The sequence below is a fragment of the Nelumbo lutea genome, chromosome 5 (assembly GCF_056320005.1).
Source record: "Nelumbo lutea isolate HS-2025 chromosome 5, American lotus-T2T, whole genome shotgun sequence".
Taxonomy (NCBI): domain Eukaryota; kingdom Viridiplantae; phylum Streptophyta; class Magnoliopsida; order Proteales; family Nelumbonaceae; genus Nelumbo; species Nelumbo lutea.
The window spans coordinates 47,695,981-47,708,605 of NC_142688.1; the positions used below are offsets into that span (position 1 = coordinate 47,695,981).

A 12,625-nucleotide genomic window follows, 5' to 3' on the forward strand; every position below is an offset into this window, starting at 1 on the left:
GAGGTCATGATCTAGTGCTATTAACCTTGGTGGAGCCATCTCATCGGACAACTCCTAATCTCGCATCACACAAAGGCTTGTCCTGGCCTCCATGCGCTTGGACGCCGACGCTGCATGGGTTTCTTCCACTCCAGAACCACCCCCGTGACATATAATCCTTTTGGATGGGCCCCCTTTATAAAGCCGAAAAAGCCCCGATTTGTAAAGCTGAAAGTCCTCCCTGACGGACACTTTTATAGACATGGCAGCTTTGATAAGTGGCAGAGATTATCTTTTATTCAAATTGCCAAGTCAGCTCTCCACGTGGCAGGTAGTCAACTGTAAGAGGCTCTTACCGTCACCCTTCACAGAAGTTCAATAAACAAACGAGGGCGCAAAAGCTGGAAAGCAAAGCCATGGGAGGCTCTTACTGTAAGTGGCTCTCCAAGTCAGCTCTCCTTCTCTCACCCTCTGTCACTCCCCTCAAACATACTAGCACGACAAGAGCAGCAAAAATCATCAAAAACACAGGAAGGAAGAGAGAGAGAGAGGAAAATTAATTAATCAAAGAAACCCCAAGTTCCATTTCTTCTCCTTGGTTCCGACGTTTCTTTCATTTCGAGTTCGTTGAGGGAGCCTTCGTTTTTGTGATTTCAAATACATTCTTTAATGGCTTCCACTGGAGGAACAGAAGACGAACTACAGAAAGAGCAACTGGCTCTTCTGGGAAAACCCTTAAAAGAAGGGGAGAGAATTTTGGCGCCAACGAGGAGACCAGACGGGACTTTGAGGAAAGCCATTCGGATTAGGGCAGGCTACATCCCTCAAGATGAAGTTGCAATATACCAATCCAAAGGTGCTCTGGTAGGAGCGGAAAATTTCAACCTTTTTGGTTTCTTTGACGTTCTCTGTTTTGAGTCGGTCTTTGTCTTCGCTTATTATCGTCGGGGATTTTGCAGCCGATGGTGTTTTCTTTTGATGCAGTTTAGGAAAAGCATGGCCACGCCGGAGGTCCCGCCGGGTTATGACCCGGTTTTGGATGCTAAGCCGAAGACAAAGGCGGCTAAGCGGAATGAGAGAAAGAAGGAGAAGAAGCACCAGGTGCTTGGTTTATTTCCTTGGTGTGTGTCTCTATATATATATTCTACGTTAAAGATTGTTTTTTAATCTTTTGGGATGGAAGACTTGCAACAGCCAATATGGTAACTAAGAAATGTTTATAATTCCTCATTTTTCTAGAATTCCTTAAAACTGTTAGCGTTCTTCTCATTAGAGCATGAGTTTATTAGACGGAGAGTGTTGAAGTGACAAGTCTGAAAAAATTTCTGAACATTTTATTAGATTTGTGGTAGAGGACATGGAAATAGCCAATGTGGTAACTGGGTGAAGGGCATACTTTATACTTTTAGAATGATGGTGGATCAGAAAAGGCTAGCTTATAGGGTGGTAACTGAGTTTTAATATGGACAGTGGTTTTCATTGTAAAGTGTAAACATGTATGTGCTTATGCCTTAGCGATTCTTTTATGTGGTTCAGTTGGGCAGTCAACCAGGTGCTTGCATTGGGCCATTGGCTCGTGGTATATATGCATTTTGATTCAGTTAAGCTCGTTGCTTTGCTTCATTATGAGCTGGTTGGTAATCTTCTAAGTCCCTTGTTTGGGGTTATTATCAGTTTCGTTAATGTTGATTTACTGGTTCTGGATTCTGATCATTTTATTTTGATATAATAAAAAGAAAATTTAATAAAGCAAAGAAAAAAAAAGAAAAAAGAGTATGCAATCTGTATATGGGCTTTGTCGCCCAAGCACCACCATGAAGCCCAACCAACCTCAAAAACTCGGCACCACTCAAACACTGAGATCTCATCCATTGATGCTCAACAGATATACCTTCCCTACCAACATACAACAGTAAGAAGATACAAACATTCAAAACTAATCATACAAGAAGTACAACACAGCCAAATTCTGCAACCAAAATACAAACCCTGAAAACCAAATTTTGTCTGATCCAGAAAAGAAGCCCAAATGACCATATTCCAATCCCCTAATCAGATAGTAATGGCCTTGAGACAGTTCTCTCTTCTATTTCAAGTTGAGGTCCATATACATTTTTTTCTTCCCAAAGTAAGGATTAATGGGTATCTATGAGAAACTTTAGACTTTTGATTGTTTTAACTTGTGCCCTGAGACTGGTCTAAAAATTTTACTCAAGGTTTGAAGGAGACCCTTCTTTTCAATGATAGAGCACCACTGGTTATTTTGTTAATTAACCGATTCTTCATCATATTATTCCATAGTAGTGCTGACTAGTGGTTGGATTATTATCTAATGAAGAAATTACTTGTTTTACCTCTTATGTTTGGGCCATTTTCTTTTTCCTTGAATTGGAGATTGATAACTTGATGTGCAGGTTATTCTGTAAGTATAATCAGGGGAAGAAGCAGAAGGGGTGAAGTTTGGGCTGGGGGCTGGAGCGGAGGCAGCTGTAAGAGTAGAAGGTAATGCTAAAAAGGACAAAGAAATTGGAGTTGGTGAAGAAGGGGGTGAATTCGAAGATGCAGTTGTTAGGGGCTGTTCCCAAGACGAGGTCCTAATTGGTGATCTTTGTTTGTTTAAGGAAGTGGTGATTGGAATGTTAGGTGTTGACTTGGGCTTAGGAGAAAGATTGAAGAGAAAGAAAAGTCTGCTGTTGATGAGGTGGCTCCTAAGAAACCTTGTGGATCATGTAATTCCCACATTGTTCACATGACTAAAGTCTTATCACAGTTGAAGCTTGGTTTGCTTGGGGCAGATCCTACAAAGAAGTAAGGCTGTTTAATAGAAAAGGAGTGAAGTCAAGAGTCTCAACATTCAAGGTGTCTGGTGGGGTGGTGTCCCAAGTCCCCATCAGGTCAGAGACCCAGCTGGTGACCTTGTCTCAAGAGGAGAAGAAAAGGGAGGATGGGAATGAATCTCTGATAAAAATGAACAATGTACTTTCAGAAGATAAGTTGGAGAGGGAGGGAAGGAAGTTTGGCCCTAGAGAATACCATTGATAGAGATATGGAGGTTGGCAAGAGTCTTGGTCTGTTTTTCCAAGGAGGTGAGACGTTTGCTAGAACCTTTGAGGAGTTTGAGAGGAGAAAGAAGGAAGAGGAAAGTCATAGTGGGGGAAGGAGGAGAGATTTGGAACGAGGCTGATGAATGGCAGGAGGAAGTGTTCGAGAAGGAGGTTTAGGGGTGGCTTTTGTACTTTGATTTGGTGGAGGTCATTGGGAGTCCACACACACACACACACATATATATATATATATATATATATATATATATATATATATATATATATATATATATATATATATATGTTCAGTTCAGTTAGCCAGTGTTTCTTGGAGACTAGCTTACTAGATCAAATCTTGGTAGCCTATGAAGCTTTTCATGACATAGGTACCTGAGAAGAAGGGCTTCATTTAGAAACTAGATCTAGAAACAGAAAAAAACTTATGATTTTGTGAACCAGATTTTTAAATACTTTGATGGGGAAGATGGTTATGGTAGAAGATGTGTGAGTTGGATGGAATGTGTCTCGTCTACCCACTTCTCAACCCTAATAATAAATGGATCTCCAAGGTGTTTTTTAATGCACCAAGAAGATTAAGTCAAGGTAACCCCCAGTGCGGCTGTGTATCCTGATTGTGGAAACCTTGATCCACTTTCTGAGTGAGCTGATGAGAGAGATGTCATTAGAGAATTGGGATTACCTTAACCTGATGGCTGTGAAACCAATGATAACACCCCACGTCAGTGATAAAACATATGGGGCCCATAGAGAGAGGTTGAGTGGTTGTGGGCCCTATGTATTTTATGACTGGTCTGGAGTGTTATCATTGGTTTCACAGCCTGCTTAACAGCTATCGCGTTCAGCTAATCCTTTCTCGTCATTAGAGGGTCTGGGATGGGTAGGGATAGCAAGGTGGTTTCTCATTTGCATTTCACGGATAATACCATTATCCTTGTGAATTCAGGATTTAGTGGGATATGAAAAGCTTAAAAACCATAGTTGAGAGCATGGAGGTGTTTGGGTTAAGAGCAAGTCTCTCAGAATGTGGCTTAGTAGGGATCTACATGGAACTAGAGGTGGTAGAGGGTTGTGTTAGTGTCTTAGGGTGTGAGGTAGCGGCTTTTCATTAAAATATTTGGGACTCCCAATGGTGGTGACCTTAGAGTTATTTTCTTTTAGCTTTGAAGAAAAACCACATCTCCCTAAGAGGAAAAATTCTACGAATCAACTCCAGGCTTTTCAACCTCCCTGTTTACCTTATTGTGGATGAATGGGGAAGTATAGGGGCTTAGCACTTGTTATTGAAATTTCTAAGGCTTCTCTCCTTACATGCATTCCACATTACCACCCGCAGATGAGCTTGCTTCTTCTCTTTAAGCTCTTCAATTTTGATCCTGTTAATAACTCCCTCACTGTAGTTGGATGGCATCATCTGTACTTTTCTAGTGTTAAATCTGTCAATAGTTATGTGGCATGTGCCACCAGTGGGCGCTATGGTCTTTTTATTTACTTTTATGTTATATTCTGTTGCCCTAATATATACATAAGAAAGCTGGCACTGCCAGTAAGCTTTTTGGCTCTCTAATCACTGTTTATCTCTTCCTCTCTTCTCTCTCTTCTCTCTCTTCTCTTTTTTCTTCTTCCTCATTCGTTCTTCTTTTCTTCTTATTTTCTCCTAGTTTAATCAAGAAAACATGGTATCAGAATAGTCTTTGTGGGCCTGAGAACAGATTGATCTATTTTTTATCACTTTCTTGAGGATTTCCAGATCGATTTCAGCTGGATTTATATCAGATTGGTCTGAGAGCATTTTGTCTCTTCTTCTCCCTGTTTTTCTTGGTTGTGTGCCAAAATAAAAGTTGATTCTTTGTGGTGGCTGAATGCTGTGATTTCTTTTTTGGGTGTTTTCCAACACCTGTATGGATTGTGTGATCCTCTTGTACCCAGGTATGTGGGTTCTGTAGATCTGGTATGTTGGTTGTTGCTGTAACAACAGTAATTAGAGCTTTTTGGTTCTGTAGATCTGGTGTGATCCTCTTGTACCCAGGTATGTGGCCTTTTTTTAAGTAAATCTCTGCGATCGTAGGGCTTCGAAAACTCTGTAGTACAGTGTTTCTGGCTCCCAGTAGTGCTGGCCTGTACGGCTGTACTACCAGAATTAGTGTTTTTTGTGGATGTGTTTGTGTCTGTACAATGAATTCTAGTTGATACATCATGTCATCTGAAGATACAGTTACCTTGGGTGTGTCCTTTAGTCAAGGTGGACTGAATGGGAGTGTGAACATGAGCTTTCCCATGGCTGCTATTCCTCTAGATGGTCTTAATCATCTAGAGTGGTTAAAGAGAATTAGACTCTACATCATTGGAAGGGGAAAGCTAGGTTCAAGGTTTAAAATGTCGATGTCGATGGAAATGTCGCTTACCAAAATATAGGACATATGTCAGAAATGTCGATGGGAAATATTGTAAAAATTAGAGACATTGTGGAAATATTATGAAATATGTGGAAATATGCAATGATATTTTGTAATGATAAAAGAAGCATTAATACATATTTCTAGACTATTATCTAATTCCCAACTATTATATAAAGCTAAGAAACAAAGATCAATAACAAATTAGTAAATGACGATTTACTGATTTATTATGCATTTTGATGTTTTTACAAGGTTATCTGATGTTTTCTTTTCTTAATTTTAATTCTGATTTATTATAAATTCTAATATATTTATTTCACACTAGTAAATAGAAATACATTCATTCTGATTTTTAAATATTAAAGTTATAATACATTATGTTTTATTATAAATTTTATAAACTGATTCTCCTTTTTGTAGTATTAAGATTATGATAAATTCTGATTTCTTATAAAACTTAATGAATTTATTATGATTTTTAATACTAAACTTATAATAAATTATGATTTAGTATAAAATTTAATAAATTTATTCTGAATTTTTATATTAAATGTAGAATATATATTTTTTTAAAAATTAATAAACATTTTCTGATTTTAATAAATATTTTAAAAAATACTAACTAGTTAATATTTGATTACTTGAAAAATATTTTATGTTTTATATTATAAAGTAATTAATTTATTCTTTTGTTTTTATATTTTTGTTAATTTTTTTTAAATATTTTATTTGAAATATTAAATAGAAATTATTAATGGAATAATTTATATTAATATACTTATTATAACAATATAATATATTAATGTACATTAGTTGACATCCTGTCGACATTATCGACATCTTGTCGACATAATAGGAAAAGCTACCTTTTTTTTGGTTATTTGGATTGATTTGGTCGACATTTCTGAAATATAGGAAATGTCGACCGAAGTAATGTAATTTTTATATTACCATCCATTTTCATGTTGGTGAGCCTTGACATTGACATATGTTGGGCAACATTGGCGACATTTCGCGACGTTTGAAACCATGGCTAGGATATATCAATGGAAAAATTAAAGAACCAAAATCTGTGAGTGCAAAACATGACAAATGGGAATAAGAAAATAGTATGGTTCATACTTTTCAAGGTGCCAAGGCGAGGCTAGGCGATAGGGGGGTGCCTTGTCGCCTAGTCGCCTAGGCAGGCGCCTAGGCGATGGATTTTTTAAGTAAAAATCACATATCCTTGGGTAGTTCCTTAGGTTCCATAACCAACTTTTTTTAATAACTATCCATAATTTTCATAAGAAGCTTCATGTTTATGTCTAGAAAATCAACATATTTATGAGAAGAAAAAGAAGAAAGGAAGAAAATTCAAAAAATATAGAGGCTGAACCCCTATTTTTGTTATAGGAAAAGAAGAGAAGAAAAGGTGGAAGAAGAAGAAGAAGATGTGGAAAAAGAACTGTGTTGATTAGACAAAATCTTAAGTTCTTCCCTTACTTATTGGTTCAGACTTTGAAGTCATTGACAGTATGTTTGGTTTGAAGGAAAAAGTAGGGAAAGGAAAGGAAAGGTAGGGAAACCTTTACAGATCTTGTATGGGTTTCCCTACCTTTCCCTACTTTTTCCTTCAAACCAAACACAACCTGAGGGTTCAATACAGCAGCTAGCAATGTTTGTGTTGATTAGTTTATAAACACAGTATGCAAAACTGTTTATTTTATAAACATAGTAGCAATATTTTTCTGTAATAATGTTCATTTTATAATTATAATCTCAAAACAATAACAGTATAAAAATATTTTATTACATAGTATGCAAAACTCCTTGGCGACTGGGCGAGGCGAGTCTCCAAGGGTGCCTTGTCGCCTAGGCATTGCCTTGACAACTATGGTATGGTGATGTCATGGCTGGTTGCAAGCTGCATCCACATGTAAACAGGGGGAGAGAAGTCTCTTAGTGTACTACTTAGACTGACTTCAATCTAGAAGGAGTTAGATCATTATCAAAACATGAATTGAAAATATGATGATGATGCCAAAACCTACAAAACACTAGCTTCTCAAGTCTGAACAGAGGATGTTTGCTTTCCTTTTAGGGTTGAATCCTATGTATCAATCTATTTGCATGCAGATCTTAGGAAGTAAAGATCTCAGAAGAAAAACAATCCTTTGAAACTAACGGGCTAATTAAAATCAGTCTAAAAGATGATAGAGAACAACAGAAGAGAGAAGCAAGAGAAAAAGATGGCGACAAATAGGGTTCAAAGGAAGATTTCGAAATGTAATCCTCTCTTACATCCTAATTCCTTTTCATTAAACTTAGTTTACAGTAATTACAGAGAGGCCCTTAACTGGGCGATTAATCTTAAGTAAACATAACATAAGTAAGGCCCATGAACAACATATAACATAAACAAAAGGATAAGTAAATAGTCTACGGGTCATTTGGCCCATTCTCTCTACACTCCCCCCCAAGCTAAGCATAGATGTCAATCATGCCAAGCTTGCCAGTATCATGCTGAAGTTTGGCCTTGGGGATTCCCTTGGTAAGGATGTCAGCTAACTGTTCTTTAGAAGAAATAAATGGCAGTCAAACTTCTCCAGAAGCTACTCTTTCTCGGATAAAATGTTTGTCAACTTCAATATGTTTAGTCCTATCATGTTGCACCTGATTGTGAGCCATGTCGATGGTAGCTTGATTATCACAATGTAACATTAATGGCTTATCATAGTCAACACCCAGTTCCTCCATCAAGGATCGAAGCCAAAGTAACCCAGAAACTCCATGAGCCATGGCAATGTACTCTGCCTTTGCTGGGGATTTGGCAACAACTGATTGTTTCTTGCTTCTCCAAGAAACAATATTACCTGCCACCTTGCTATAATACCTAGAAGTTGACCTTCTATCATCAATGTTTCTGGCCCAATCAGCATCTGTGTAAGCCTCCAGTTTCATATGACCATGCTTAGCAAATAGAATTCCTTTTCCAGGATAACCTTTTAAATAACACACAATTCGTTCTGCTGCTGCCATATGAGTGTCCTTGGGAGCATGCATGAACTGACTAATGTAGCTGATAGCATATGCAATATTTGATTGCGTCATGCAAAGATAGAGCAATTTCCCAAGTAACCTCTGAAAGACTCCCTTATCCTTCAACAGTTCTCCATCTGAGGTAGAAAGTTTGTGACTCGTATAAATAGGAGTAGCCACTGGTCTTGCACCCATTTTGCCTATTTCAGTGAGCAAATCAATCACATACTTTCATTGAGAGATAACGATCCCATCCTTAGACCGAGCTACTTCTATGCCAAGGAAGCACCTCAATTCTCCCAGATCTTTGATCTCAAACTCTGTATGAAGAAAAGATTTAAGATCATTAATCCCTATTAGATCAGTACCAGTCACAACTATATCATCAACATAGACAATAAGATATACCACCGAAGAGCCTCTCCTCTTCACAAAGAGGGTATGGTCAGACCGAGTCTGTATATAGCCAAAGTTAACAAGAACAGCCCTAAACCTTTCAAACCATGCCCTAGGTGACTGTTTAAGTCCATAAAGAGACTTCTTTAACTTGCACACCTTTCCCTCCATATCTGTGTCATACATCCCCGGTGGAAGAGACATCTAGACCTCCTCATGTAATTCTCCCATTCAAGAATGCATTTTTTCACATCTAGCTGATAAGGTGGCCAATATGAATGTGCAATCTGAGATGGTAGAACCCTCACAGAAGTCATTTTTGTAATAGGAGCAAAGATCTCCAGATAGTCAATACCATATGTCTGTGTATAACCTTTTGCAACTAGCCTAGCTTTGTACCTTTCAATGGTGCCATCAACATGGTATTTGATGGTGAAAACCCACTTACAACCCACTGGTTTCTTCCATTCAGGCAAATCAACCACTTCCCATGTGTCATTCTTATGCAGGGCATCAATTTCAGTTCTCATAGCATCCCTCCATTCTGGAACAGTAGAGCTTTTGACATTGACCTAGGTATTGGGTTAGAAGCAACAAAAGAAAGATAGACATAATATGAAGGAGAAAGCAAACTATAAGAAAGGTGTTTGGAAATGCAATGTGCACTACACTTCCTTTTACCTTTCTTGATAGCAATTTGGGCATCAAGATCTGGGAAGGGGGTTCCAAAGGGACTGTATCAGTACCTGTTGTCTCTTGTATAACAGGAAGTGTAGGAGGCTCATGTGATGTAGAGGAAACAATCTGCCCACTTCTAGTTCTTTGTCGCTGGTACAACCTAGGATTAAAGAGAGGACGAGGAGGTAACAGAGGAGGAATAGGAATATTGGAAGGAGAATGAGATGACTGTTCCTTCCTTAACTCATTAGAAATAGAAGGAGGCTCAAAAGAAGACTCAACTGGGACAGGAAGGGGGAGAGCAAACAATTGTGACAAATTCTCCCCCTTTGAACAATGTTTCTCTAGAGAAGGATCATGGAAAGGAGATGACTTATCAAAGGTGACATCCATCGAGACATACCGATTTCCGAACTTTGGATCAAAACAACAATAACCCTTCTGTGTGGAGGCATAACCAAGGAATATGCACTTGTGGGCCTTTGGTTCAAATTTATGTCTCTGGGTACTTGGAATGTGTACATAACAAGTACAGCCAAAGACACGAAGTGGAATAGGAAAAAGGTCCTTACCCGGATGAAGGAGACTTAAAACCCAATACTCTGGATGGCATATGGTTAATTAGGTAGGTTGTAGTGAGAACAACATCCTCCCAAAATCTTGTAGGAATATGTGAGGCAAATAGGATACTCCTTGCAACTTCAACAATGTGTCGGTTTTTTCTTTCAACATTTCCATTATGTTATGGAGTTCTAACACTGCAGTTCAAAGACTTAGTTAGGCTACTTACAGATAACAAATTTGTATTTAGTTTGGGTACATGAAGAGCAGAAGGAAGTAAAAGAGAGTCTATAGCCTTGATGGTTCCCTTGCCAGAGATAGGAGCAAGAGAGCCATCGGCTAGGGTGATCTTATCACGGCCAGGAAGCAAATCATAAGAAATAAACAAAGTGGAAAGGCTGGTCATATGATCAGAAGCACTAGAATCAATAATCCAAGGGATCCTACGATTACTTGAGATAGTTGCATTACAGATAACAAATTTGTATTTAGTTTGGGTACATGAAGAGCAGAAGGAAGTAAAAGAGAGTCTATAGCCTTGATGGTTCCCTTGCCAGAGATAGGAGCAAGAGAGCCATCGGCTAGGGTGATCTTATCACGGCCAGGAAGCAAATCATAAGAAATAAACAAAGTGGAAAGGCTGGTCATATGATCAGAAGCACTAGAATCAATAATCCAAGGGATCCTACGATTACTTGAGATAGTTGCATGATTGGTAGTAGCCCATGTACGGTATATCTGAATGAGCAAATGCAGAATAAGTTGAATTTCTCGGAGGGTTGGAAGAATAAGTTTCCATCAAGTCAAACTCGGGATTCAACCTTGTCAAGAATTCAAAAACCCTGTTTCTCTCAACTAATTTTCTGTAAGTTTCAGCATCATTAGTACTTTCCCAGACAACAGTTTCCATAAAGTCAGTTTCTTGCTAAAGGGATTTCAGCCCCCTGCCTTAAATTATTCACATCACTCCTCAGCTTATATGCCCTGGCCACATTCAGTTTCTGAGAATAAGTTTCAGCAACACTGTCCCATATTTCCTTTGCTGAATTCATCCATAAATAGTGTTGATTGATTTGAGGTTGCATCGAATTTACTAACCATCCAATGACAGTATAATTTTCTTGCATCCATTTTTCATAAGATGGATCATCTTTTGGAGGAGCTTTTTTGCTCCCGGAGATATACCCCCACTTGCCTCTATTGCAGACATGAATTTTTACTGATTGTGACCATGCCAGATAGTTGGTTCCATCTAGCTTGACTGTGGTCATAGTCCAGTAGAGAGTCAATAGGAGCCCTTGGAACCTGTTCGGATTCGACAACATGCTTGTTTTCAACTCCCAACGTATCCATCTTAAAAACACTCCAAAAGAACTTCTAACAACTTCAATTAACAATCAAGGAAGACAGGAAAAAAATAGATGCTGAGAACCAACCTCTATGCAGCCGTACCTGTTAACTGCGTCACACCTGGAACCCGAGAGAAACAGAAAAAAACCTAGCCGCTCCTTGTAGACTTCACAGAACACCAAGCTGCTTGAATTGATCTTCAAAATGAAGAACAAGAAGCCTTTTAATCACTGAGTGCCAAGATCAAACTCCCTGTGGGGCTCGCAAGCAGAATTCTCCAGTTAATTAGGGTTTTGGGCAAAATACCAGAGACTGTCAGAATGATGACAAAGACAGCCTTCTCTCCAAAAATCCACTAACAACTGGGCTGAAGAAAAAGTTTTTTAGCTACTCATTCGTTTCAGTTCTCCATACACACTATGTATGGGAAGAAAAAGATGAAAAAAGAGAAAAGGAGATCCCATTCTGATATCAAGAAGAAAAACAGTACTTTGAAACTAACGGACTAATTAAAATCAGTCTAAAAGATGATTGATAACAGCAGAAGAGAGAAGCAAGAAGAGAGATGAAGAAGATTGCAGCAAATAGGGTTCAGAGGAATATTTCGAAATGTAATCCTCTCTTACACCCTAATTCCTTTTCATTAAACTTAGTTTACAGTAATTACAGAGAGGCCCTTAACTGGGTGGTTAATCTTAAGTAAACATAACATAAGTAAGGCCCATTAACAGCATAGAACATAAACAAAAGGACAAGTAAACAGTCTCTTCAGTCCAAGAAGTTTATGCCTTGGTGTAGATAGAATGGAGTAGAATAAATGTGATGAATACTTCTGAGGGGGCTCTGGTTGCTTTAGTAGCTAGGGGAGGTGCAAATACAGATGGTGGTAATTCTTTCAAGAAGGGTGATTCCCAGAAAAGGATAGAGGACAAGGATAAACTTTGGTACACTCAATGTCAGCTGTCTATGGACTCTAGTTACACCAGAAGGATTTGTTAGGATCGTCATGGAAAGCTGAAGTGGGCTTAGGAGTTGAATAAAGAATTAGGTTAGGGTAAGAAACCGATTCAGCAGAACCAAAAGAGGTATAATTCAGCAAATGTGGCATCTCAGGAGACTACTAGCCACATTGTATCACAATCATGTTCTTCTGGTTCGGAATCCAAGGAAGAAGTCATT

General features: G+C 38.5%; 1 protein-coding gene across 5 annotated transcripts in view; it reads left to right on the forward strand.

Moving 5' to 3' along the window:
- The first annotated feature begins 210 nt into the window (after positions 1-210).
- LOC148852205 (partner of Y14 and mago-like) overlaps positions 211-12,625 on the forward strand; it is a 33,506-nt gene continuing 21,091 nt past the window's right edge. For 2 of the 5 annotated variants that reach the window (XR_016099645.1, XM_088946859.1), the window contains exons 1-2: positions 386-843; positions 939-1,080. Coding sequence is in view for 3 of the 5 variants with exons in the window: in XM_088946859.1 (XP_088802985.1) it covers positions 809-843; positions 939-1,080 (177 nt within the window). In the remaining 2 variants the exon portion in view is untranslated. Of the gene's footprint in view, positions 844-938; positions 1,081-12,625 lie in introns of all 5 variants that reach the window. The other 3 variants (XR_016099644.1, XM_088946858.1, XM_088946857.1) reach the window with 2 other exon arrangements.